General features: G+C 34.6%; 2 protein-coding genes and 1 long non-coding RNA gene across 3 annotated transcripts in view; all 3 read right to left on the reverse strand.

Annotated features, from left to right (window-relative positions):
* Positions 1 to 3,904: 3,904 nt before the first annotated feature.
* On the reverse strand, positions 3,905 to 7,265 carry LOC131955261 (collagen alpha-1(XII) chain-like). The gene is made up of 4 exons (XM_059319682.1): positions 7,027 to 7,265; positions 6,202 to 6,367; positions 5,534 to 5,716; positions 3,905 to 4,024 (listed from the first exon to the last, which is right to left on the reverse strand). Exons 1-4 carry the CDS (start codon positions 7,207 to 7,209, stop codon positions 4,005 to 4,007), a joined length of 552 nt encoding a protein of 183 aa, XP_059175665.1. The 5' UTR covers positions 7,210 to 7,265; the 3' UTR covers positions 3,905 to 4,004.
* A 581-nt stretch (positions 7,266 to 7,846) lies between these two features.
* Positions 7,847 to 12,907, reverse strand: LOC131956071 (uncharacterized). The gene is made up of 4 exons (XR_009388954.1): positions 12,782 to 12,907; positions 10,848 to 10,917; positions 8,623 to 8,859; positions 7,847 to 7,927 (listed from the first exon to the last, which is right to left on the reverse strand). It is a non-coding gene; the product is annotated as an uncharacterized LOC131956071 (long non-coding RNA).
* An 8,302-nt stretch (positions 12,908 to 21,209) lies between these two features.
* The window catches only part of LOC131952595 (mucin-3A), a 13,989-nt gene continuing 8,703 nt past the window's right edge, over positions 21,210 to 26,495 (reverse strand). Inside the window, exons 6-10 of the mRNA XM_059315745.1 lie at positions 26,294 to 26,473; positions 24,078 to 24,337; positions 23,552 to 23,717; positions 22,989 to 23,165; positions 21,210 to 21,343 (exon numbers count right to left, since the gene is read on the reverse strand). Coding sequence (XP_059171728.1) covers positions 21,327 to 21,343; positions 22,989 to 23,165; positions 23,552 to 23,717; positions 24,078 to 24,337; positions 26,294 to 26,473 — 800 coding nt within the window. The 3' untranslated portion in view covers positions 21,210 to 21,326. The remainder of the gene's footprint in view (positions 21,344 to 22,988; positions 23,166 to 23,551; positions 23,718 to 24,077; positions 24,338 to 26,293; positions 26,474 to 26,495) is intronic.

Here is a 26,495-nt window from a genome sequence, read left to right on the forward strand (position 1 = left end):
AGAATACACTGTGTTAGGTGCAAATTCTGATAGTGTAGATATTAAATTCTTTCAGTTTTAACGAGCCTTTGTTTAATTCAGTCTTGTTTTGTAACCCGTTTGTGGTTGTTTGTCTTATATGTTGCGCTACACATCGTATCACCCCCGTAAGGCGTGCCCGTGTGTTCACAACACTGAGCCATACACTTTCCCCAACGTGAGTTAGGTACCCATCAGAGCTGGGTGGACTCATGGACTAATGACTTGAACACGGATTCGAAATCAAAACTTTCGGGTTAGCAGTCTAGTGCTCTATCGCTAGGACACACCGTCATGTTAAATGAATATGGTATACGAGCTGACCCGCGGCGTATCATACGCCGCTATTTAACTTGTTTTATTTTCTACTTTTCAGTAATTCATAATTTGTGAATTCGACAGTACCAATGCTGCCACTGAAAATACTTGCTTTAAAACACTATCAGATGGTCGTTAAGGACGATACCCCCCCCCCTTGAAAGCAAACTCCTCTTAGTTACCTCCCATAAGTTTAAAATCGTTTCAAACTACATTATCTGCCCCTAATAGCCGTCACTAAACACGGCTCTACGATTGTAAACATTTAGCGTGAACCACAGTTCACCAGACCATGTAGGGGTAGGGGTGGTAGGGAGCGCGCTTACAGCTTGGTGTTTTCTATCGTCTCCAAGAAGAGAATTATATATAGATCTATAGATTATTTTCAAGCTGATATTTGTCAAAACTTATTCCATGTTTTCTTTTACTCCCATACTTCTTCTTATAACACAGCAAAAAATCTCATCTTTTAAATACATTCAAATTAAGTCCCTAAGAAATTGCTAAATAGACAAGAGGTAAAGAAATAATAACGATCACTAAAGTCTAGCAGATTCACGGGTAATACAAAAATAAATAAAAAATGAATGTACGAAAGTTTAAAGAAAAATAATGTTAAAAGCAGCGCCGTTCGTACTATTTAGAATTATGTATGAACAAAATCACAAAAATGAAACAAAAAATTCTCTGTTCGTCTTGCTGCGATCCAAGACTTTCACCTCTAACGCAGCAATACGAATGCCCCCGTTTGATGAAATGCTGTCTGTACTGCTAATGTAGGCATCAATAAAATCACCATAATTATCGCTAAACAAACGACTATCCCTGCCATACGGTACAGTAAACTAGAGGTAACAGGTGTTTAAGTACGAACTTTAACACGGTTTTCTACTTAATTGTAGTCCGCGTGCCAATGTAGAAACCTAACCGAGAACTGTATTTAAGGCTAGGCTTTAAAACAATATACATTCACATAAAATTGTTATAAATAGCATACATATAATTATATATTGAAACCATATTTTTGATATATCCGTGCCTAAATGTTGTTACCGTTATTGATTCTTCTTCTTCTTAATTCTTAATTTTAGTGTTGGAATAGATCCCCTCCAATACAATTTAATATTCGTGTCAACTGGTTATGCGCCATTGACTCCGATTTCATCCTGCTTTTGTTGTTGGATTTGCTTCCTTAGCCTTTGTCTAACCAAGAACAAACCACATTTTGATTTTGGAGTTGTCTCTCAGCTAACGAGCCTCGTCAGCTTTACCGAATCGACCACGCCTACCCCTACCATTATTGAATTGAATAAATACTATGAAATGAATAACTTTACAGACCATTGTATTAAATCATCCTTAATTTGAAAATCAGCTTTACACTGCAGTTTTCTTAAGTACAGTTTTGGATGAAAAGTATTCTTGTCATCAAAATTAAACTGGGAGATGGGATCATAATCCAAGTTCTTGAACTTTTAGCATAGGTTCGTGTTATTTAGCTCAAATTTACTATCGCAGCCTTTTTTCAGAAATTTCGTGTAAAAACCAAATGATAGAGGGTTCTTACAATCATATGAATGCGATAGCACTTTTATACACATAAGCGCGCAGGCTTACACACAAACATACACGTACATACACAAACAATAGTTTGGCGTAGCAATAGACTGACTTACTTCAATGCCTTCAGACTGTTATATTTGACAGTAGACCAGGAATTGGTATTAAAATTAAAGGGCAACAACCCTCAAAGAAGCGTTTATTTTTCAAGACACCAGTTTTTTTTTTGCTTTTTCGCAATTAAGAATATTTTTATTTTTATTTGGTACTACAAGATACACATTTTAACTTTATGTAATTTAGATTCGTTTATTGTTTGCGAATGTGTATGCAATATAAGTATTAACTAACATCAAATTTTATTTTACGAACACCGGTTTCAAAATATATCTTAACAAATATAACTAGCAACCATGTATTATTTATGTAATTAAAGATAATCGTGCACAAGAACTTATATAGGCCTAATTTATAACATTTTGAAGTGGGTTGTTTTTAAAAGAAGGCTACATAATTATGACATTTAAACATGTAAGAAAATCGCAAATGTAAAAGAAAGATTTATTACAAAAGTACTTGATTTAACTTCAAATGTTTAAAATTTTAAAAAATATACACTGTAAGAAATGTATAAATGTTGGTTGGAAACACATAAATAAGCAAACAAAAAATGTTGGAACACTACCAACAAAGTAAACAAACATCGACTCACCGTCTGCTAAAGGGTCTAGCTGATTACACAACTCCAAAGTACTGCCATTTTATTGAAAAGAGCTAAGCCCCTTAATGGTGAATTAATACTCTTCAATTATTCACCAATTACCATTTGAGCTTGCTGGTGTAGAGATTAAACTCTCATTAGACTCCAGCCCCTCTACTGAGCTGGGTGCAACATTTACCGGAGCGTGGCGAGAATTACTTACCCCGCCCAGGCTAAATAGTTCATTCTTTTTGTGACAGCCAGTATGGGTCACGTGATCCCTACCTGGGCAACTGCGCTGTAATAAGGCGTTAGGTCATTGTTCTAATTGCATCATCGATTTGTAATTTTTTTTTTTTTTTTTTTTTTTTTTTTTTTTTTTTTTTTTTTTTTTTTTTTTTTTTTTTGAAAAACAGAAAAACAGAAAAAAAAAAACAAATGAAATGTGGGTTGTTTTTTTTTTGTGCGCTCGAAAAACTATTAGTTAGGAACACAAAATTATCTTAATCAAGTTTCAGTTAGGGAGACACACAGATGCGCTGGGTCAAATTTAATTACGTGACATGCAGTATAACCTGCCGTAGTTTTGAGAATAAAATTATTTTTAAAATGTAGAACACTTTGCAGGTTAAGTAGGTGCACCGTCAAAACGGCCCGTTACAAAAATGACCAAGACAAACTGGCTCTCGTTAAAACTACTCAGTCAAAATAGGGCTCTGTCATACTGACTCGCAACACTAGTCTCCTAGCATATTTGGCTCCCGACAAATATGCTCGCAACATATTGACTCCCGACAAAAATAGGCTACCTCCCGATACATTTGTTCTAGACAAATGAATCGAATGACCACTTTTAACATAGTGCCTCTACATTTAAAATTGATTTTGATAAGGATTCTAACCACCCCTTCCCCACCCCCACCCTCGTGAAGAAAAGTTGTTAAAAAGCATGATGTTAACATGTAACCTGATGGTGGACTTCTATCCCCATACACTGAACTGGAAAAGCCCACAACTGACTCATTCGATGGCGGTCATAACTGAATAACCTATACATTTAAAAACATACTCTTTCTTATACTAGATAAAATAACGTCTTATCGAAAAAAATAATACGAATAGCCTTTCTTATCTTAAGTACAATCTGAACCAAAGAGCTTGTTCACTTAAATAAATAAAGTTAATCTTTATCTTGAAAACTAGAAAAACAGACAGATCCGTTTTGAAGAAACTGGTCTTCATTTGAAATAAACTACTTCATCAATTAAAATAAAATACATAGAACTAAAACGAAAATTGATATGTTTTATTGCTTTAATTTTATTTTTAATATTAAAATCAATGATGAAGTTTTGAGAATTGTTATTCCAGCTTTGGTTTCGTCATCCATATTAGCTTGATTCTGTATTTAGCCAGCTGTCTTAACATCTATTTGATGGAATACATACACATAATTTAAATGTGACAAAGTATAATGTATATCAATCTAATATATAAAGATGAAATGGACTCTGTCACTGTTGCGTATTCGTGACAGCTTGTATACCAGGATTATAGCATTCGTGAGAAAAAGCTCAGGACAAAATTTCTTAGACAAAATATCCCAGACAAAATATATCTCACGGACAAATAATCTCAGGACAAAAGTTCTTAGACAAAATATCTCACGGACAAACAATGTCAGGAGAAATGTTCTTACACACAAAATATAACAAATACAATTTCTCATGAAATATTTTCGCAGGACAAAATGTTCCCAGGACCAATGACCACAGGGAACACCACTACAGTTTTCTAGTTCAAGAACTCTCCAGTCTGCAAATAATCTTTCCTCGCTACGATGTTATACGTTTTGTAATTGAAGATTGTTTTTTACAATCAAAGCTTTTCGCAAAACATCATTATAACAACATTGTAGGTCTGAACGCTAGCTTAAAACGGTATTCACAATTAGAAGTAGTAAAAAGTATTATAGAGTAAAGAATGAAGTCAAAACGTTTTAAGTGTTATGATAATTCATACGCTTAAATTAAGTCTTTGTAGACAATCATTTACAAACGCAAGGCTTAGAAAGATCCTTCAAATATGCTGTACCATTAAAAATAAGTTGCTATAGAGATGGGCAAACTAACAGCAAGCCGAAGAAAAGAACCTTCAGAGAAAATGTAGATAGATTGGTCACATACTCAAGAAACCTGTATTCAGCAAATTACATGAGGCCCTATCTGAAATCACAGGGAAAAAGGAAAGAGGAAAAGCAAGGAAGACCTAGAGACGTGGCCTGGAAGAAGATGTCAAGAAGATTGTATACACCTGTGGACAGCTGGAGAGACTAGCCCAGGACAGAGATGTCTGACACCAAGAAGATTGGATACACCTGGGGACAGTTGGAGAGACTAGCCCAGGACAGGATACACCTGGGGACAGTTGGAGAGACTAGCCCAGGACACCTGGGGACAGTTGGAGAGTCTAGCCCAGGACAGAGATGCCTGACACCAAGAAGATTGGATACACCTGGGGACAGTTGGAGAGACTAGTCTGGATACACCTGGGAACAGTTGGAAAGACTAGCCCAGGACAGGATACACCTGGGGACAGTTGGAGAGACTAGCCCAGGACAGAGATGCCTGACACCAAGAAGATTTTATACACTTTGGGACAGTTGGAGAGACTAGCCCAGGACAGAGATGTTTTACACCAAGAACATTGGATACACCCGATAACAGATGGAGAGACTAGCCCAGGACATAGATGCCTGACACCAAGAGGATTGGATACACCTGGGAACAGTTGGAGAGACTAACCCAGGACAGGATACACCTGGGGACAGTTGGAGAGACTAGCCCAGGACACCTGGGGACAGTTGGAGAGACTAGCCCAGGACAGAGATGTTTGACATCATGAAGACTGGATACACCTAACCGAACTTAAACTTACTATCACAAGTCCGCTTTACAAGAGCATGCATACTGTAATCTAGAAGACTGTAGCTTGTGGCTTTGATCACGTTGTCTTTAGAACTCGCCATGCCTTCCAATTCGGACTGTGAGATATCTTGGCTAATTCCAACCGTAAGTATCAAAGTGCCCTTTACTTTTAACTTGGTTGCCTCTTCGAGAGCTAAATTAAAATTTGGTATGCACATTTAAGAAATCCATTTGTTGAGGTGATTATAGTTTAAAAAAAAAATTAATAGCAAAATTTTGTAGTGGTCAAAAGCACAAAGATATACTTAGGCAGATTTTCAAAACAGTGCTGATACTCAATTTTTATATCATACAAAGCAGGATGCATTTTTCTATTATTTATGGCAAATTGTTAAACTGCATTGCATAAGAATCTAACCATTCTGAGATTCATTTTCAAATTTACAATTCATCCGTGAATCGATTTTGAGAAATTTTTGGTAATCATGCATTACTGTGTAGATCTCGTAAAAAAGAAAGCTTTCTTTTATACTACAAAAAAAATTACTACCAAGCTAAGAAAGCATATACACGTTTTGAAAACAGTTTAGAAAATTACGATATGGTCTTTTAGAACCAGTTTTGTGAGGAGAAAAAAAAGAACACAATTTTTCGATCGATTTTGAAACAAGTACAAACCTTTTTTATCCTCAGTAGCATACCCGTCCGTCATAACGATTACAAGGTGAGGAATGCCATCCCTCCCACCTGCCTCAGTGCCAAACATGTTCTTATCTGTTATAAGGGCCAGTGCCAAATCAGTTCGAGTACCTTCGATTCCAGGGTAAGGAATTGCCAGTAGAGCCTGAAGTTTGAAACAAAATGTGTTTTTTAATACGCTTCATCTTGATTCAAGTTTTAGGGAAGAATGAACGTAGAACAAAATATAGGGGAAGGCGTTGTTGGATATCCTGAAGTTTGAAACAAAATGTGTTTTTTAATACGCTTCATCAGGATTCAAATTTTAGGGAAAAATGAACGTAGAACAATAAAGAGGGAGGCGTTGCTATATATCCTGGGCAGATGAAGCTCATTAGAGGAAACAGTAACACATCTAGGAAAGAAGGCTCCAAAGTTAAAGAACTGCTGGATTGTAATTTTTGTTGACGGATGAAGTATTTGTATTTACAAATAATGCAAACTGAAATCGGAGTCAATCAGCTATATTGCGCAGAACTACTTGACACATAATATCTTGTTGGAGGATATCCAGTCCATCATTATAATTAAAAACGAAGAAAAAAGAAGATTCATATACAAAAATATATGACATATTTTATTTTAAAAAATAATTAAAAGTACTATTTAAAACGCAGACCTTTTCCAAAGGATTTTATTCGTGTGGTCTTTAAGGTCAAATTGTTTTATAGGTCTTCGGTTAAAAACTTTCATTTACAATAATACACCTCATATTAAATGACAAATTTTACAAAAACACTTCTAAAAACGAATTAAAGCGCAGACCTTTTCTAAAGATTTTTGACTCGTGTAGTCTTTCAAATCAAACTCTTTTACAGGAATCCGGTTAAAAGTGATGGCGGCAAACCTGACACGATTTTGTTGGACGTCAAAGTACTTGGTGATGTTGGCGGCCATCTGCGTCTGGTAGATCCAGTTGTTGGCGCCTATGCTGGTGGAGGCGTCCATCACAAGGATAATGTCAGCCCTGTTCCCCAGCACACAGGGCTTAGGGGTGGAGGGAGGGTAGGGTGGTCGGGTGGTGCTGCAAGAATTAGGTTACACATTTTTATAGGAATCACATTTAGCATTATATTTTACATATATACATGCATATATATATATATATATATATATATATATATATATATATATATATATATATATATATATATATATATATATATATATATTTATTTATTTATTTATTTATATTTATATTTATATTTATTATACTTATACTTATATATATATATATATATATATATATATATATATATATATATATATATATATATATAAATATAAATATATATATATATATATATATATAAATATACATATATATATCATACTTAATTAAACTATATATATATGCTTATATATATATATATATATATATATATATATATATATATATATATATATATATATATATCATACATAAACTATATATATATATTTCATACATAAACTATATATATACATATACATATATATTTAAATATATAAATACATATATATATATATATATATATATATATATATATATATATATATATATATATATATACTTTATACAAGCATGATTTCAACTTACTTGTTTTGGTTGTCGTCGTCGTCGTCGACGTCGTCGTTGTCGTTTTTTTCGTTGTCTGTGTCGTCTTTGGCGTAGTGGTTGTTGTTGCTGTGAAACATAATTATAAAGATTATCTTTTATTGTATAATTGTATCAGTGGTAGTAATTATGGAGACATTTTATTTATTTTTCCCCTTTCCTTAAAAATTTTTTTTTTGCAATTCTAACAAAACATAATAATACATGCTCGTTCTTTTTTTTTAACCTTTCTTCATTAATCGCTGAAGTGTAACTCTATTGTGTTTAAGAGTTTAAGAGCTTTGATGTTCATTATGGTGTTTATATTTAACTGTCGATTTTTACGGAAACGAATATACACATTATCGTATCTTCTGAGAGTTATGTATTAGCATTTTTTTTTTATTTTACTCGTCAAAAAGTAAAAAACCATAACTTCTTCTTCTTCGTTCCTAGTTCAAGTATTGAAAGAGATTCACTCCTACACAGCTAAATATTAAGTCAACTTTAATGCGCCTTATAGGTCGTTGACTCTACTGCCGTCATCCAACCAATAACAAACTTCAGGGAAGCAGTTATTTGATTTTGGAGGCGTCCCAGCTAGTGAGCCTTATCTACCCGGGGTTTCGAACTCGGGAAATTTAAATTCAGTAATCATGAGCTTAACCGACCTGACCACGCCAAACCCCTGATGCCTTATCATCTTTTGAACGTCTTAACATCAATATTCAATTTGATCTCTTTAAATTATTTTTACTTAACAAAAACTTGATGGAAAACATTACCACTATTCACGTTAGACTGATTGGGATAACCAAGAGCATTCAGTAGTTTTGAAACAGACAGTTGAACATGGACGTTGCCGCTTTGAGAAGGTGAGTTCGAATCATTAGGGCACGGTGATTGGGATCCAACTTGTGCGTTCTGTGCCTTCATGCCTTGATCCGTGGCTTGCTTGTCGTCACAGTTCTTCGGGAAAGTTTGCGTTTCACTGATTTTCAGATGTATGTTAATTTCAAAATCTGTGTAACAAGATCGAGAAAAAATCAATTTTCGGTTGTATATCAATTATAAAATTTGTGTAACATGATCGATAAAAAAAATTCAGTTGTATGTCAGTTATAAAATCTGTGTTACAAGATCGAGAAAAAAAAGAATTTTCAGTTGTATGTCAGTTATAAAATATGTGTAACAAGATCGAGAAAAAACAACTTTCAGTTTATGTCAGTTATAAAATCTGTGTTACAAGATCGAGAAAAAAAAACAATTTGCAGTTGTATGTCAGTTATAAAATATGTGTTACAAGATCGAAAAAAAAAACAATTTGCAGTTGTATGTCAATTATAAAATCTGTAACACTATCGAGAAAAAAACAACAATTTACAGTTGTATGTCAATTATAAAATCTGTAACACGATCGAGAAAAAAAACAATTTACAGTTGTATGTCAATTATAAAATCTGTAACACGATAGAGAAAAAAACAATTTTCGGTTGTATGTCGATTATAAAATCTGTGTACAAAGATCGAGAAAAAAATTGTATTTAAAAGAAAAATACCCTTCGTTGTGTTATGATGATAAGGGTAGTTTTTTTAGCGCAATTACCATTCTGGAGAATTGCGTTTATTAACCCGTCATTTCTGGATGTATGAATGTATGGATGAATGGATGGATGGATGGATGGATGTGTGTCCGCAGTTTAAAGTCGCATCTCCTCCTCAACGAAGCAATATAATAATGTTATGATGATAAGGGTAGTTTTTTTTTTTTTAAATATACGTTTACGTAAAAATTATAAAACAATATAAATAGACTACGTTTCAAAAGATATAAACTATGTCTTAAGATGTAATCATCATCTTTTCCCGTTCATGCCTAAGACACATGGGCAGATGAAGTAGAGTTTATCTGTTTCAGATTACCGCGGCATATGAAGGGGTATTGTGGTCAGCACTTTGCCCAGCTTATTGTGTTTTCCCTAATGTGAGTTTGTGTAATAGTGACAAATATTGGTTGCAAACTTGAATTTAAAATATTAAATAAAAGTCCAATTTAATAGCATATATCTAAAGCAAGAATAGTTTTTCTTACATTGTCTTTTTTTTAGTGTACGTAAATATGTGTATTTTTTTCTTAAAATTGTTTTAATACTGTTTTTAGTAAAATTACAAAAGCATAAGAATAATCAAATTTTAAGAAAAAAACACAAGTTGTTTCATTACGGCACTTCGGGTTAAAAAGGTAGTTGATGTAAAATAGATGAAAACTAAAAAGAAAATGATATTACGTATATTAACGTTCGTTTTAGTTCTAATATTTGTATCTTTAACACCAGCTCACCTGACCGAGTATCAACCTTTTGCTATTACTTACAGTAATTCGTAAATATATTTTTTTAATGTAATAATGTTTATAATTTTGTGTTGTCATCGAAAATTCGCACGTCCGAAATGTTTCAAATAAACATCTCAATTAGATACCCCTATACATCACGCTTTTACTATTTATTATAGTAGTCCTTAAAAAAGTAAATGCATCGATTAATCAAATGTGAAAATTGATATATTAATATAGTGTTGTTGCAGATTAGCACGTATGGAATGTTTGAAATAAATATATGAATTAGAAATGGCTCAAAGTTGAGATGCAAAATTTAACGACAAATATACATTGAATAAAAAAATCATTGAACCCCAAGAATTGGGTCGTAACGTAAAAATAACTCCAACGGCATATATGCAGTATCAAATATTTGACTCTTTTATTTAGACACAACACAAACTAAAATATGACAAAACACAGAAGACAACATTCATATTGTTCCTTGATGGTATTAAAAAAAAACAAAAAAAACAAAACAAGACAACTCATAGATTGACATGCGTGTGATTTCATGTAACCAATAGGGCTTGTAAGTCTACGGTCTCGAAATCTACTAGCTGGCAAGTACGAGAACGAGAAGTTGTGACCTACTTACAAGCCCTATTCCTGAAGTGATTTAATGGCTACCTGTTCGACCTTGACCGACCAACATTAGAGCGAGCAACAACAAGATTAACATTATCGGCGAGGCTTGATGCTGAAAATAAAGACACAATCATTATTTTTATTATTTTTTTTTTAAAGTCTCGAGTTCGAACCCCCGGGCAGATGAGGCTCGTTAGCTGGGGACAGCCACTCTTCTAGGAGAGACAACTCCAAAAATTAAACAACTGCTGCCTTGTAGTTTGTTCTTGGTTGGACAAAGGCTATGGAAGCAAATCCAAAAAGAAAAAGCAGGCTGAAATCGGAGTCAATGGCCTCAATGGCGCATAACCAGTTGACACGTAACGCTTAATTGTGTTGGAGGCGTGGTCGAGTCGGCAAGAAGCTCATGGTTGATAAATTCGAACAGTCTCGAGTTCAAACGCTTGGCAGATAAATCTCTATCCCCTTCAACACTAATAATTAAGAACGAAGAAGAAGAAGAAGAAGAAGATTATTTTTATCATTATAAAAGGACGAGTCACATGAGCAGGGATGCTAGTTGTAAGACGGAGGCTCTTGGTGAATACTTAAAACGTAACACATAGACGATAAGAAACAAAGGAAGCTATAAATTGCTTGAACAAAGTACAAATAGGTCAATGCTCTTAGATTTAACCCTTTTATGGTACTTATATGTACCACTTTAGTTAAGCTCATGTATTATTTTTAATCTAAGTTGAATTTTTAAATTTATTGATGTAATAAATAGTATTATCTCCCTTGAGTATCCGGTAGTTTCAGTTTCTTTCTGTATCAGTAGTTCACAGTTATGCTGTACAGATCTCACACATGTTCTTTATTTTGCTTCGTTTTACTTTAATATTCAACTTTTCTAGCCCAAATATTTTCATTGGCCTACCAATATCTATTTTAACCATAAAAAATTAACGAGACTAAATTTCCTTCGACTTATGCTTTAAGTGTGCCAAAAAAAATATAGTAACATATTTTTAAAGACGAAATATCATTCAGAAATTAATTTCGAAAATAAAGGGTTAAATGATGTTAATCAACAATGCATGTCAACAAATCGTGTAAAGCGAATCAGTTTGGGTAGGGATTTAAATCGTTCAAACTATAACATAACGAGTAAGAATCTAAATAACGGTATCTTTCTACACGTTTAAGTAACGCTGTTTTTTTTTGTTGCTCTGACTGTATATGGAAATTAGTGTAAAATATTAATTAACTGCTAATTAATTATTCCCAAGGTATTCGCCTCTTAAGGTCGTTAGTCCTAACCCAGATAGTCACACCTACATCATCGCCGAAATGAAGTACTTGTCTCCTTTTTTATCCTATGTTACGGTAACACATTACTTCAGAGTAAAAGCATAAAGTAACAGGTTGCCGCGTATAGACCTATACGTTTTATGACTAGCCTTTGACATACCATGGGGTACAGACATATTTCGTATTGTGTGTGTGTGTGTGTGTTCTGAATTGAAATTTCTACTTTAGCAAAAGTAATCATGTGATATAGATCGTCATATATTACATTCAACATTTGGTTTTGTATCTTAATACACGATTTGTTTATTATAAAGTCAAAAAATAATTTTTCTGAAAAATTAAATATATTTGCGTATTTTAAGAACGGCGTGGTAGGGCGGTAGAGCGAATGGGTTGCTTAATGTCCCAAGATTTGATCTCAGGGTTAATGAGAATATTGGTCTATCACTACCGATCCATCTTGGAGAATAAACTACTAAAATTCAAAGAAGAGCTGCTTAGCAGATTATTATTTAGATGACAACGTTGATGAATTCAAATCCAGATAGAATCGAAGGCTGAAGTTGGAGTTACCATTCAAATGGCGCATAAAATGTTGACACTAGTTTAGGAAACCACATCGTGTATGCCTCTTAAAAAAAGAGAAGCAGTTTATCTTTTTCATAAATGGAAACTCTACTTACATGATGATGATATGAATGTTATAGCTCCAAAGATATATGTATCAGTACCACAGTTAACAGTGTAGTCTATCTAACCTGCTCGGGAAATGATCAAACCAAAATCTAATTAAGAACATGATAATCTCACTATTTGTATCCCCAGGATTTATTCGAGTTACGAGTGCAAAGCGCGTCGGATTTGCATGGTGTATAATAGCTAGATAATTCGTAGAGATTTAATTTAATTTAATAAAACAGCGGTTCCAAAACTGTGCAACCGGTTATTTCGGGTAAGCAGACCGGATTTAGAACGAAAGTGGAGCATATTTTTATTTTTTATAAATCAAAGAAAAGATTACAATTATAAAATAAAATAAAAGTTCTATTTATTTTTTAAAAGTGTATAATTAGGTTTACAAACAAATAAATTATTTTAAAAATTTGAGATGCATTTAAAATGTATCTAGATAATTCGCAAAGCTAAAAGAGTACAATACTGAATGTAAGGATAAACTTAACCGAGGTAAAGACATGATACACACCATGTTGCCTACATGCAGGGAACGACGAGAAATTACATTTTCCAATAACTGGAGTGATCTGAGATGGATTAATGAGAACAAATAAAATGATATATTACTACCCACATGTATGCGAACAAAGGCTTGAGGAAATAATGCGCATAAACATGGCATTGAATGGAGAAGTCGTCGTGTAAGCTGAGGCTATGAGCGAGAAACATGACGTGTTTAGGGTAAGGATTAGATGAAGAAATGTGAGGTGGTTAGGGTAAGGATTAGTTGGAGAAACATGAGGTATGTAGGGTAAGGATTAGATGAAGAAACGTAAGGTGGTTATGGTAAGGATTAGATGAACAAATGTGAGGTGGTTAGGGTAAGGGCTGGATGAACAAACGTGAGGTGGTTAGGGTAAGGATTAGATGAAGAAACGTAAGGTGGTTAGGGTAAGGATTAGAGAAACGTGAGGTGGTTAGGGTAAGGGTTAGATGAACAAATGTGAGGTGGTTAGGATAAGGATAAGATGAACAATTGTGAGGTGGTTAGGGTTAGGGTTACATGAACAAATGTGAGGTGGTTAGGGTAAGGATTATATGAACAAATGTGAGGTGGTTAGGGTTAGGGTTATATGAACAAATGTGAGGTGGTTATGGTTAGGATTAGAGAAACGTGAGGTGGTTAGGGTAAGGATTAGTTGAGAAATTTGAGGTGGTTAGGGTAAGGATTAGACGAACAACGCGAGATTGTTAGGGTTAGGATTAGATCAAGAAACTTGACATGTTTAGGGTTAGGATTAGATCAAGAAACTTGACATGTTTAGGGTTAGGATTAGATCAAGAAACTTGAGATGTTTAGGGTAAGGATTAGATCAAGAAACTTGACATGTTTAGGGTTAGGATTAGATCAAGAAACTTGACATGTTTAGGGTTAGGATTAGATCAAGAAACTTGACATGTTTAGGGTAAGGATTAGATCAAGAAACTTGACATGTTTAGGGTTAGGATTAGATCAAGAAACTTGACATGTTTAGGGTTAGGATTAGATCAAGAAACTTGACATGTTTAGGGTAAGGATTAGATCAAGAAACTTGACATGTTTAGGGTAAGGATTAGATCAAGAAACTTGACATGTTTAGGGTAAGGATTATATCAAGAAACTTGACATGTTTAGGGTTAGGATTAGATCAAGAAACTTGACATGTTTAGGGTTAGGATTAGATCAAGAAACTTGACATGTTTAGGGTTAGGATTAGATCAAGAAACTTGACATGTTTAGGGTTAGGATTAGATCAAGAAACTTGACATGTTTAGGGTTAGGATTAGATCAAGAAACTTGACATGTTTAGGGTTAGGATTAGATCAAGAATTTTGATATGTTTAGGGCAAGGATTCGATAAAAAAACTTGACATGTTTAGGGTTAGGATGTGTAGAATGTCTGATGTTGTGGTGAAGTATGGGGAAGAAACTTCACGTGGTTAGGGTTAAGGTAAGTTAGCTGTCCTGTATGTTGTGATCCATTTGGCTAAAACATCACCGTTATTCCAGAACAATCTTCAAGGATACAATTAATCGACGTCAGACAGAGGAAGCAAGTTAAATAAAAGCTTGTAAAATAGTAAAGAGAATAAAAGTAATTAACCCATATTCTGCTAGCGTCCCACTTATGGGACGCTTGGTAAAAAAATTGCTAAAATTTATTAAATACTAGTTAAAACACAAATTATGTTTCATTGTATTTGAAAATGGCTAAACTATTGAATTTGTGTGTGTTTTGTGAAAAAAATTAATTTAGAAAAATGTTATAGTGCCGGATTTGCAGGACTTGTCAAAATGGCGGAAAAAAGAAAACATGCGCACAGGATAATGCATATCTTCTAAAATATTAACATTTTAAGTGCAAAATACATTTGAAACTTGTAGCAGTACCATATTTCTATCTGATAAAAATTTAAAAATAACAATTTTTTTTTACTACTTCGTTATATCAAGTGTACAACAAGCGTCCCATAAGTGGGACGCTAGCAACGAATGGCCCCATGTAGATTGTTACACAAACGTCACATTTATTGGACACTAGCGAGAAACAAAGATGCAAATGTTTATGTTAAATGGTTATTTATGGTGAAACAATTGTTGACTTTGTTAACTGCTGAATTTGGGGTGTTAAGTAGTATGTATAGATATTTAATTATGACCTTGACCTATATTTATGCAGATTGTTACACAAACGTCACATTTATTGGACACTAGCGAGAAACAAAGATGCAAATGTTTATGTTAAATGGTTATTTATGGTGAAACAATTGTTGACTTTGTTAACTGCTGAATTTGGGGTGTTAAGTAGTATGTATAGATATTTAATTATGACCTTGACCTATATTTATGCAGATTGTTACACAAACGTCACATTTATTGGACACTAGCGTGAAACACAGATGCAAATATTTATGTTAAATGGTTATTTATGGTGAAACAATTGTTGACTTTGTTAACTGTTGACTTTGGGGTGTTAAGTAGTATTTATAGATATTTAATTATGACCTTGAGCTATATTTTCTTATATATTATTGTATTAGAAAATTGCAAATATTGAAAAAATTACATTTTATTTTTAAGTTTTCAGAATTACACTTACTGAAGTATTTAATACCATTGAATACAAACTAATTTAGTATTGCTGTAAATTTACTAGCGCGTGATATTAAAATTATAACAAACCAGAATAATAACAATGGCCACGTTTTAGGTGAAATGATTCAGTCATGGGGGTTGGTTAACTCTCTTCATATAAGAGGGCTTAAGCTACATATAGCAGAAATGTGAATTAGCTGTGTACAGTTGTCATGCCCCAATAATATCCCCCTCCAAAGGTTACCGATACCAGCTTTACTTTGTTAACTTTTTAAGGAGATTCCTGGTGTTAGATTGGGAGCTGTTCGCATAGTGAGGTGCATACATGGATGAGAGCCATGAACACTCAATACAAGCCCCCAGAGACGGATCCGTGCCCTAGAAATAAGATGTCTGATGTCCTAATGTACGCCTGTGGGGGGGGGGGATAGCGAGGGTAACAAAAGAGAAGATGGCTGGATGACATCTGGGACTGGACCGGAACATCTTTTGCACTCTTTTTTCACTAAGGGCAGAGTTTCTTTCAGGCATCATTTCGGATGAGGGGGGGGGGGGGGGGCTCTGTCCCCAGAAGAAATTGGAATTTATATACAAAACATACTTTTGCCAATGTCCACCCTTCCCCTGAAATTTAAGTCCCCACCCCTGAAAATTTCATGTACGCCCCCCAAAAAAATCAATTGTTTATATTTAATTATATTACAGTTTCGATGAATAATAACAATATTTGTGATCATGTGTGTATAATTAGATGTACTAGTCACAGCTTTACTTATTTCCAAGTGTTGTTCACTTTGATGGATGCTAGATTGAAAGAAAACTAGACTTTTGAACAAAATTTCTGCATTTTAGACCATGGTATGGCTAACCCAATTGATCATTATCAGTATTTTTAGCTGTCCTAAACAATTAAATCATTGGTCTAACAATACAAAATCAGTACACAGCTTAATTTTCGCGTGATTAACCATATTTCGTGAAAAATGATTTTATTTTTCAATAAATGTACATGGGGCCGTTCGTTGCTAGCGTCCCATTTATGGGACGTTTTTTAAAAAATCGATATTTAAAAAAGTATTGATTTTAAAAAAAAATCCATAGTCATTCCTTCATTCAGTGCCCAAAAGCTAAACCATATCAAAAAATTATAAAAATTTGAGACCTTGGGATAATATGGGTTAAATGCATTTTTATTGTATGGGGGTAGTTTAATTGGGAATAACTCTACAATTTAATTTTGTATTAATATATATTTTTTATGTTAAATAAAATCAGATGACAATAATAATGTAATAACTCAACAAACTCTCTCTCTCTCTCTCTCTCTCTCTCTCTCTATATATATATATATATATATATATATATATATATATATATATATATATATATATATATATATATATATATATATTTTTTATCTGTGTGTGTAAATACGATAACTTCAGTATCCTTTCAGGGTTCCAATGACAAACTATTTCAGGACAAATTATCTCAGGAAAAATTATCTCAGGACAAATGATCTCAGGACAAATGATCTCAGGACAAATGATCTCAGGACAAATGATCTCAGGACAAATGATCTCAGGACAAATGATCTCAGGACAAATAATCTCAGGACAAATGATCTCAGGACAAATGATCTCAGGACAAATGATCTCAGGACAAATGATCTCAGGACAAATGATCTCAGGACAAATGATCTGAGGACAAATGATCTGAGGACAAATGATCTCAGGACAAATGATCTCAGGACAAATGATCTCAGGACAAATGATTTCAGGACAATGATCTTTGGACAAATGATCTCAGGACAATGATCTCAGGACAAATGATCTCAGGACAAATGATCTCAGGACAAATGATCTCAGGACAAATGATCTCAGGACAAATGATCTCAGGACAAATGGTTACAGACTAAATATCCAGACAAAAGATCCCAGATAAAATATCTCACGGACAAGCGTTCTCAAGACAAATAATCTCACGGACAAATAATATCATGACAAAATATATCAGGACAAATAATATCATAGACAAATTATCTCAGATTAAATATCTCACAGGAAAATTAGATTGTATGCGCATGTGCGAATCGACATTTAAACGATTTCAAATAGACAAAGCAACGTGACATCAAATAGAATTAATTGTATGCTTAATGAATTTGCATTATTAATTAATTAAGACATCATATATACATTACATTTTTTTGTGCAAATTGGTTATTACATTGGAATTAGCTATATTTTGTTTTTTTTATTATCCGAAAGTTTCTTTCAGACATTTTTCTTTAGAAGGGGGGGGGGGCACTTAAAACTTCCGACGGGCGGGGATCGGGTGCGGAAAAAATGTCAGTGGTGGGCGGACACTACTTAGAGTTTAAATATATATATATATATATATATATATATATATATATATATATATATATATATATATATATATATATATATATTTGTATATATATATATATATATATACATACATATATATATATATATATATATATATATATATATATATATATTTGTATATATATATATATATATACATACATATATATATATATATATATATATATATATATATATATATATATACATAAATATATATACATATATATGTATATATATATATATGTATATATATATATATATGTATATATATATATATATTTATATTTATGTAATATATATATATATATATGTATATATATATATATATATATATTTATATTCATATTTATGTAATATATATATTCAGTGGCGTAGCGAGGCCCTGTGCGGCACTTAATGGTGTCACCCTCCCAGAGGCGTAGCGACCCTTCGCGGCGCCCGTGGACAAACTTTCAATTTCCCATTTGCACCAGCCTCAAACTTTCGATTTGCACCTCTTAAAAGACTTTTTAACACTCGAATTAATCACTTAATTAAGTGGAATTATAATTTTTCTCTATATTTTGCTATTTTTTGCCTTGGTATCACCCCCTAAATGGTGTCACCCGGTGCAGTCCGAACCCCCCCCCCCTCGCTACGCCACTGTATATGTATTAAAATATATTCTTTTTTGTTATGGTGGGAGATAGAGACTGGGTCATGCCTCGGATGAGGTGGGGGTAGGGGCACTGATGAAGTTCACATGTGTATGTCATCTCGGCTTATAAAGAATACTGTTGTGATCGCTATTCCCAAACGCCTTTACTTTTCCTAACGTGATTGAGGTACCCATCAGACATGCTTGGGTGGATGCAGGGACGTCCTTTGCAGTCAAGCGTGTGATTTGAACTCTCTCGTGAGTGTTGCTATTAATGCATAGATGTCAAATGACAGGTTTTGTTTACTGTATTGTTAGTTTGCTCAGAAAACTTATTAGGGTTAACTAACGATTGTAATATTGTATACGAGCCGACCCGCGGCATATCATACGCCGCTATTTAGTTGTTTTATTTTCTATTTTTCAGTAAGTCATAATTTGTGAATTCGACAGCACCAATGCTGGCACTGAAAATATTTGCTTTAAAACACTATCAGTAGGTCGTTAAGGACGATACTACCCCCACCCTCCTTCCCCCAACCCCTACCCTAACCCCCCCCCCCCCCCATGAATCAGCCTCCTCTTAGTTACCTCCCCTAAGTTTAAAATCGTTTCAAACTAAATTATCTGCCCCTAATAGCCGTCACTAAACCCGGCTCTACGATTGTAATGTAAACATTTATCGTGAAACACAGTTCACCAGACAAAGTAGGAGTGGGGTGGTATGGAGCGCGCTTACAGCTTGTTTTCTAGCGTCTCCAGGAAGAGAATTATATATATAGATGGGTCAGTGTTATGCCGGGGTTTTTAATGCTATATATCAGTTATGTTCAGTCATGAGAATACGATATAACATATTCTTTCTCTGAGGATCGCCTCTTCTTATATATGCCTGGTACAGTTTGTGGAATCACACAAAAGTCCAATTCAAGATAATAAGAATATTCTTTATTTACACATGGCGCCCGCGGGCACGGGGTTGGGAACCCCTGCTCTACATCTTTCCTCTAGCGCTACCTATCTCTAACTGCTGACCCACGCTTCAGTGGTCACCTGACCGTCTCACGTGACCGGCCATCTCCTGCAATTCTATTGGTCCACCTGACTAGGCTATTCTCTGTTTCTGCTTTCACCTGCTTGACCGCTATGACGTATAACTAGAGTCATCACAGTCAGCTTATTATGTCTCAGTTACATTCATATATGTCTTCAAGAATTATTAGTGACTTTGTATTTTTTTAAACACCGTTGTGTAAAATTGTATCTACATTCCAAATGTGTTAAATCAACGGTAAAGTGTTCAATCTATAACATTTTTGTAATTTTGAATGATAGGCGATACATTTTGGTTACCCTGTGACATTACTAACGATATAGCCATGTTGCATTTTCTATCTTTGCACTGTCGTACTTTCCAAATGCGTGGTGTAAAGGATTAGATTAGTATGGAAAAAAAAAGATTACTTAAATATGGCTGACGTGTTGTGAAAATTAATTATATCATATTACAGTTTATACCTTAAAGATTTGTGTCGTTAACAGAACGCTGGTCTAAAACTTCTTCTTCTTCTTTTCTTCGTTCTTAATTATTAGTGTTGAAGGGGATCGAGATTTATCTGCCAGTGGTTTTGAACTCGAGACTTTGTTCGAATTTATCAAACATGAGCTTTTTGCCGACTCGACCACGCATCCAACACAATTAAGCGTTACGTGTCAACTGGTTATGCGCCACTGAGGTCATTGAATTCAGCCTGCTTTACTTTTTGGATTTGCTACCATAGCCTTTGTCCAACTAAATACAAACTACAAGGCAGCAGTTGTTTAATTTTGGAGTTGTCTCTCCTAGAAGAGTGACTGTCCCCAACTAACGAGCCTCATCTGCCCGAGGGTTCGAACTCGAGACTTTTCGGTTCAGCAACCATGAGCTTAATCGAATGGGTTGACCTCCTCAATTAATGAACCTCCTTAATTAGTGTTCAGGGGACGGAGTGGTCTAGCGGTAGAGATCCGTAAATCTCGAGTTCGAATCTGGGTTAAAGTCAGTAGACCGTCCTGAGTCCACCATACTCTGATGGGTACCTAACTCACGTTGGGGAAAGTAAAGCGGCTGGACATAGTGCTGACCACACTATCCCTCCATATGCCGAGGTCACATAAACAAGTAAACTCTACTTCACCAGCCCTATAGATCGTCAGGTTTGAAAGGGAACTTTTACTTTCCTTTTAATAAGTGTTCCATATATCGAAAAAACAAACTAAAACGAAGATTGATTATTATATTTTTAATGCAATGCGTTTACTTTTAATTGTAATTTAAAGTGCAGTGTTAAAATCCCCATTAGAGTTATAACCGCCATCCGCACTTTTGTCAGCTTTCGCATTCTTTACTGCTTATGTGCACCTGAAGTACAAAGTAATGGATAATTAAATACATTTTTTTTAATAAAAAAGATACGATATAAACATTTTTTTTACAGTAAAGTTCTTACGCTAAGTAATATGTGTTGTTTTTTTTTTTTTTAATTTTTCTTTATATCATAGATGGCTTAGTGTTCTGAACAAATGAAACTATATTTAGTAATTTACACATACATTAAACTATAAATTTTGGTTAATTTATGTAGCTACATTTACACAAAGTCAGTGGTGATTGGAGAATAAGAAAAATGCGGGTTGAGTTGGTTGTGGGTTGGTTGTGGATTGGTTTAATAATTGAGACGTGAAATGGTTTCGTTTTGTTGGTTGGGTTGGTTGTGGGTTGGCTAATTTACTGAGACGTGAAACGTATATTTGATGGTTGGGTTGGTTGTGGGTTGGCTAAATTACTGAGACGTGAAACGTATATTTGCTGGTTGAATTGGTTGTGGGTTGGCTAAATTACTGAGACGTGAAACGTATATTTGTTGGTTGGGTTGGTTGTGGGTTGGCTAATTTACTGAGACGTGAAACGTATATTTGATGGTTGGGTTGGTTGTGGGTTGGCTAAAGTACTGAGACGTGAAACGTATATTTGATGGTTGGGTTGGTTGTGGGTTGGCTAAATTACTGAGACGTGAAACGTATATTTGTTGGTTGGGTTGGTTGTGGGTTGGCTAATTTACTGAGACGTGAAACGTATATTTGTTGGTTGGATTGGTTGTGGGTTGGCTAAATTACTGAGACGTGAAACGTATATTTGATGGTTGGGTTGGTTGTGGGTTGGCTAATTTACTGAGACGTGAAACGTATATTTGTTGGTTGGGTTGGTTGTGGGTTGGCTAAATTACTGAGACGTGAAACGTATATTTGATGGTTGGGTTGGTTGTGGGTTGGCTAAAGTACTGAGACGTGAAACGTATATTTGATGGTTGGGTTGGTTGTGGGTTGGCTAAAGTACTGAGACGTGAAACGTATATTTGATGGTTGGGTTGGTTGTGGGTTGGCTAAATTACTGAGACGTGAAACGTATATTTGTTGGTTGGGTTGGTTGTGGGTTGGCTAATTTACTGAGACGTGAAACGTATATTTGTTGGTTGGATTGGTTGTGGGTTGGCTAAATTACTGAGACGTGAAACGTATATTTGCTGGTTGGGTTGGTTGTGGGTTGGCTAAATTACCGATATATAAACGATTTTGTTCCGATGTGGGCTGGTTGTGAGTGTGCCAGTTCAAAGATAAGGAAAACATCAGGAAACAAGTTACTTGAAGATAAGCAAGGAAAGATGAAACGTGCTTCAGATATTAAATAATTTGAAGTTGAAAAGAAGTGTACACAGCTTTTAGATAACAGTAGCAAAAAAAAGAAACGAATAGCAAATGTTTTAGAAAAGTGGAAGTGGAACAGAGAAGTAAATACTATTTCTATAAATGTTAATAGAACAGAGTAGTGTATAAATAAACGTTATAAGAACAAAAACGTGTGGCAAACAAAGAGATCAAAGCCAGGGTCATTTCTTATTAAAACCTTATACAGGAAGAAAATTAGTTGAAATGATTGAACAAACTCCTGAGCAAATTTGGCGACAGTATAGGTTTAAAGATGTAACATAACACTCTAGTCTACGTACATGTTCTGTTGACGAGAGCTTGCATGCTGTAATCCAGCAAGTTGTAATCCAGTGCCATTAAGACGTTCTCTTTAGAAGAGGCTATTACTTCCAGCTCATTTTCGGAAATGTCATCACCAATCCCAACAGCTAATATGAAGATTCCTTTTTTTTTTAATCTACTTGCTTGTTTCGAGGCTAAAATAAATAACAAACTTGAGGCGTTGGTATGTTTATTTTTTGAAAATATATTTTCAAACCGGTTCTTAGAAATTGAGTTTTTTTTTTTCAATTCCTGTTAAAATTGATGGCAAGTCATTTTGCGAATAGCACAATTCTATTGAAATACACATGACTTAGGAAAGATCTAAGCGGGAGTGAGATCCCTTGAACTTTCTCGTATATTCCTATTTATATCTAAAGGTTGGTGTTCGTGCCCAAGACAACAGAGGAAGATGAAGTAGAGTTAATCTGTTTCACGGACTTCGGCATATGTAGGGGTATGAAATCTACTTCATCTGGCCCATGTTTCTTGGCCACGAACGGGAAAAAAATGATGATGATTTTAGAACACAAGTACCTACTTTCTTCAAAGTTATCCGAGTTACCATCAGTCAAACAAATTATGATGTCTATGCAGTCTTCGCGCCCACCGAACTCAGGGCTAAACAGGTTTTCTTCGTTGATCTTTTTTAGAGCTAGGTCGGTCCTTGTTCCATAAACCTTTTTGTACTTGATGCTTGCAAATGCCTTAAAAAAAATAAGCTGCTATTTTTTCTCTTCTCGTTGTTAATTGTAATTCTGGACGGTATTCCTCTAACACAATCAATAATTACGTGTTAACATGTTATAGTTATTTCTGATTTCATGGTGCTTTTTTTTTAAAGATTTGCTTCCATACCCTTTGTCTATTCAAGAACAAACTACAAGACAGCAGTTGTTTAATTTTGTAGTTATTTATCATAGATGTTTTGCTATCCAAAGTTATTAAGCCGCCCCTGCCCGGGGTTCGAACTCGGGACTTACTGGTTTAGTAAACAATAAGTTCACCGACCCATGCTGCTATTTATATTAAACCTTTTAATTTAAAAACAATTGAAAGCACTTCACCTGTCTCAAAGAGCTGGCATCTTTGTATCTTGCAAAGTCGAAATTCAAGGTAGGGGTCTTGGAAAATGAGACCATCGAGAAGAGTACTTTATCAGGGCCCACTTCAAAATACTGTGTAAAATTGGCAGCCATGTTCATTTGGAACCCCCAGAATACCTCCCCGATGCTGAAGGAGGCGTCTATTAACAAGAGGATGTCTGCCTTAGTCTCCTTTTCACACTTCGCAGCAGGTGGTGGAGTGTACGGTGGTCTTGTCATAGCTAAATAATCCAGTTTTAGTCATTTAATGCTTATATATATATATATATATATATATATATATATATATATATATATATATATATATATATATATATATATATATGTATGTATATATATATATATATATATATATATATATATATATATATATATATATAGAGAGAGAGAGAGAGAGAGAGAGAGAGAGAGGGAGAGAGAGAGAGAGAGAGAACTATAGGAACATTACCAACATGTGCGTTGTTTTATCTGTGTTTACACACATTTTTATTACTATATTATTTCGTTTTACAACTGAACTATTTGTGATTGTGAGTTTAAATAAAGTTCTTTTGTAAGGAGCCCATGGAGGTGTGCATATTTTTGTTGTATCTTTGAAACACTTGGGGATTTTGTGCATGTATTTCTACTTAGGATGAACAGAGTTACAAAACACAAAGCAATAGCTGTCTTCGGCGGAATATTGGCCAAAAGATATAACCTGTTCATTAATGAATTAAACAATATTTGGTCAAAAGATCTACAGCAAATCTAATGCCCATATCTTTCTTTGTTGTATGATTGTGTACACACACTCTGTACACATATCTGACCTGTTGTTACACGGTAACATTTTAGTGTAAATTTTCTGCTGGCTGTGGACAAACGTGCATAAACATTTGGCACTTAGTATTTATTTATTTTTTAAATGTGTTCCAATGGAGTACATTAAAAGTCAAACGACAAGACAAGTAAGAAAGCACAAACATATGCGGAGAAGTGTGGACAGGAAACAGTTGAAAGGAAAATGATGAAGAGGAAATGGCGGAAACAAACTCTTAAGACGAATGCCGGCAATAGAGCCAGACAGGCCTTAGAGTGGACCCCCGCCCCACCCCAACACAGGAAACGCTGCGAACTGGCAGAGGCCGATAGGTTAGGTTGAGGTTTAGAGCAGCCACCGAACGTTGGGAGTAGAAAGCTAAGACAGATGACCAAATGCACAATAAGGAACAAAAATTAGAATTAATTATATTATAACAAATATACATTACTCACGTCAATTCAAATTTTGTATAAAATGAACATTTTTACATTATGAAAAAATGTACCTTCCACTTTAGATCCCCCCCCCTAAAGTGAGAACTAGGGTCAACCACCCCTCAGCCCATCCATAGTAAACAAGTTAATAAAAGGTCTAGTGACAATTTAAGCGCAATTTCCTTAATTAATATTTTTGAAAACTTTCTTCGGCAATATTGTTATAAATTATGGCAGGAATCGATTGGTAAATGTTTCAAGTCGCTAAGTAGTCTGGTTGCCGAGATATGGGTCAAAAACTGCATTTTTTCGAGGTTTTTTTGCTTTTCCGGGAAATCCAGGAAGAAATTCCGGGAATTTTTTTTGGCCCACAATCATCCTCGGAACTTGCTTAACATATTTGCTTTTGGAACTAATCCTCGATATTGCTTCGTTGAGGAGGAGATACGAATTAAAGCTGCGGACACACATCCATCCATCCATCACCAGAAATGACGAGTTAATAATCGCTATTGTCCAGTATGGAAATTGCGCTAAAAAGTAAAGTTTCCCTTTCAAACCTGACGGTCTATGGACAAGTGAAGTAGAGTTCACTTGTTTCTGTGACCTCGGCATATGAAGAGATAGTGTGATCAGTACTATGCCCAGCCGCCTTTACTTTCCCTAACGTGAGTTAGGTACCCATCACAGTTGGGTGGACACGGGGACGGTCTACTGACTTGAACCCAGATTCGAACTCGAGACTTACGGTACGGGTTAGCAGTCCAGCTCTCTACCACTCCGTCCCACTCCGTCCATAGCTACGCCCAATTATTAATACAAAGTATATACATACAAATAAATATACTATATATTTATATATATATATATATATATATATATATATATATATATATATATATATATATATATATATATATATATATATATCTCTTTACTTGTAGGCTTGGTAGTTGTTGTTGTCGTCGTCGTCTTAGTTGTTGCTGGTGTAGCTTTGGTAGTTGTTGTTGCGGGTGTAGGCTTGGTAGTCGTTGTTGCGGGTGTAGGCTTGGTAGTAGTTGTTGCGGGTGTAGGCTTGGTAGTAGTTGTTGTTGGTGTTGATTTGGTTGTAGTTGGCGCTGGAGAGAGATAAGAACAATT

Source organism: Physella acuta, unplaced genomic scaffold (genome assembly GCF_028476545.2).
Source record: "Physella acuta isolate Inbredline_101_S28 unplaced genomic scaffold, ASM2847654v3 ptg000003l, whole genome shotgun sequence".
NCBI lineage: Eukaryota > Metazoa > Mollusca > Gastropoda > Physidae > Physella > Physella acuta.

Bases quoted from the DNA above. Each gene is read 5' to 3' on its own strand.
- LOC131955261 (XM_059319682.1), bottom strand. From the start codon at position 7,209: ATGGACGCCTCCACCAGCATAGGCGCCAACAACTGGATCTACCAGACG. The intron at 5,717-6,201 runs GTTTGTACTTGT...ATTTTAATTTAG, and splicing joins TGCTACTGAGGATAAAAAAG to CTCTCGAAGAGGCAACCAAG. The intron at 4,025-5,533 runs GTAAGTTTAAGT...TCCATCAAATAG, and splicing joins TGTAAAGCGGACTTGTGATA to ATGTTAAGACAGCTGGCTAA.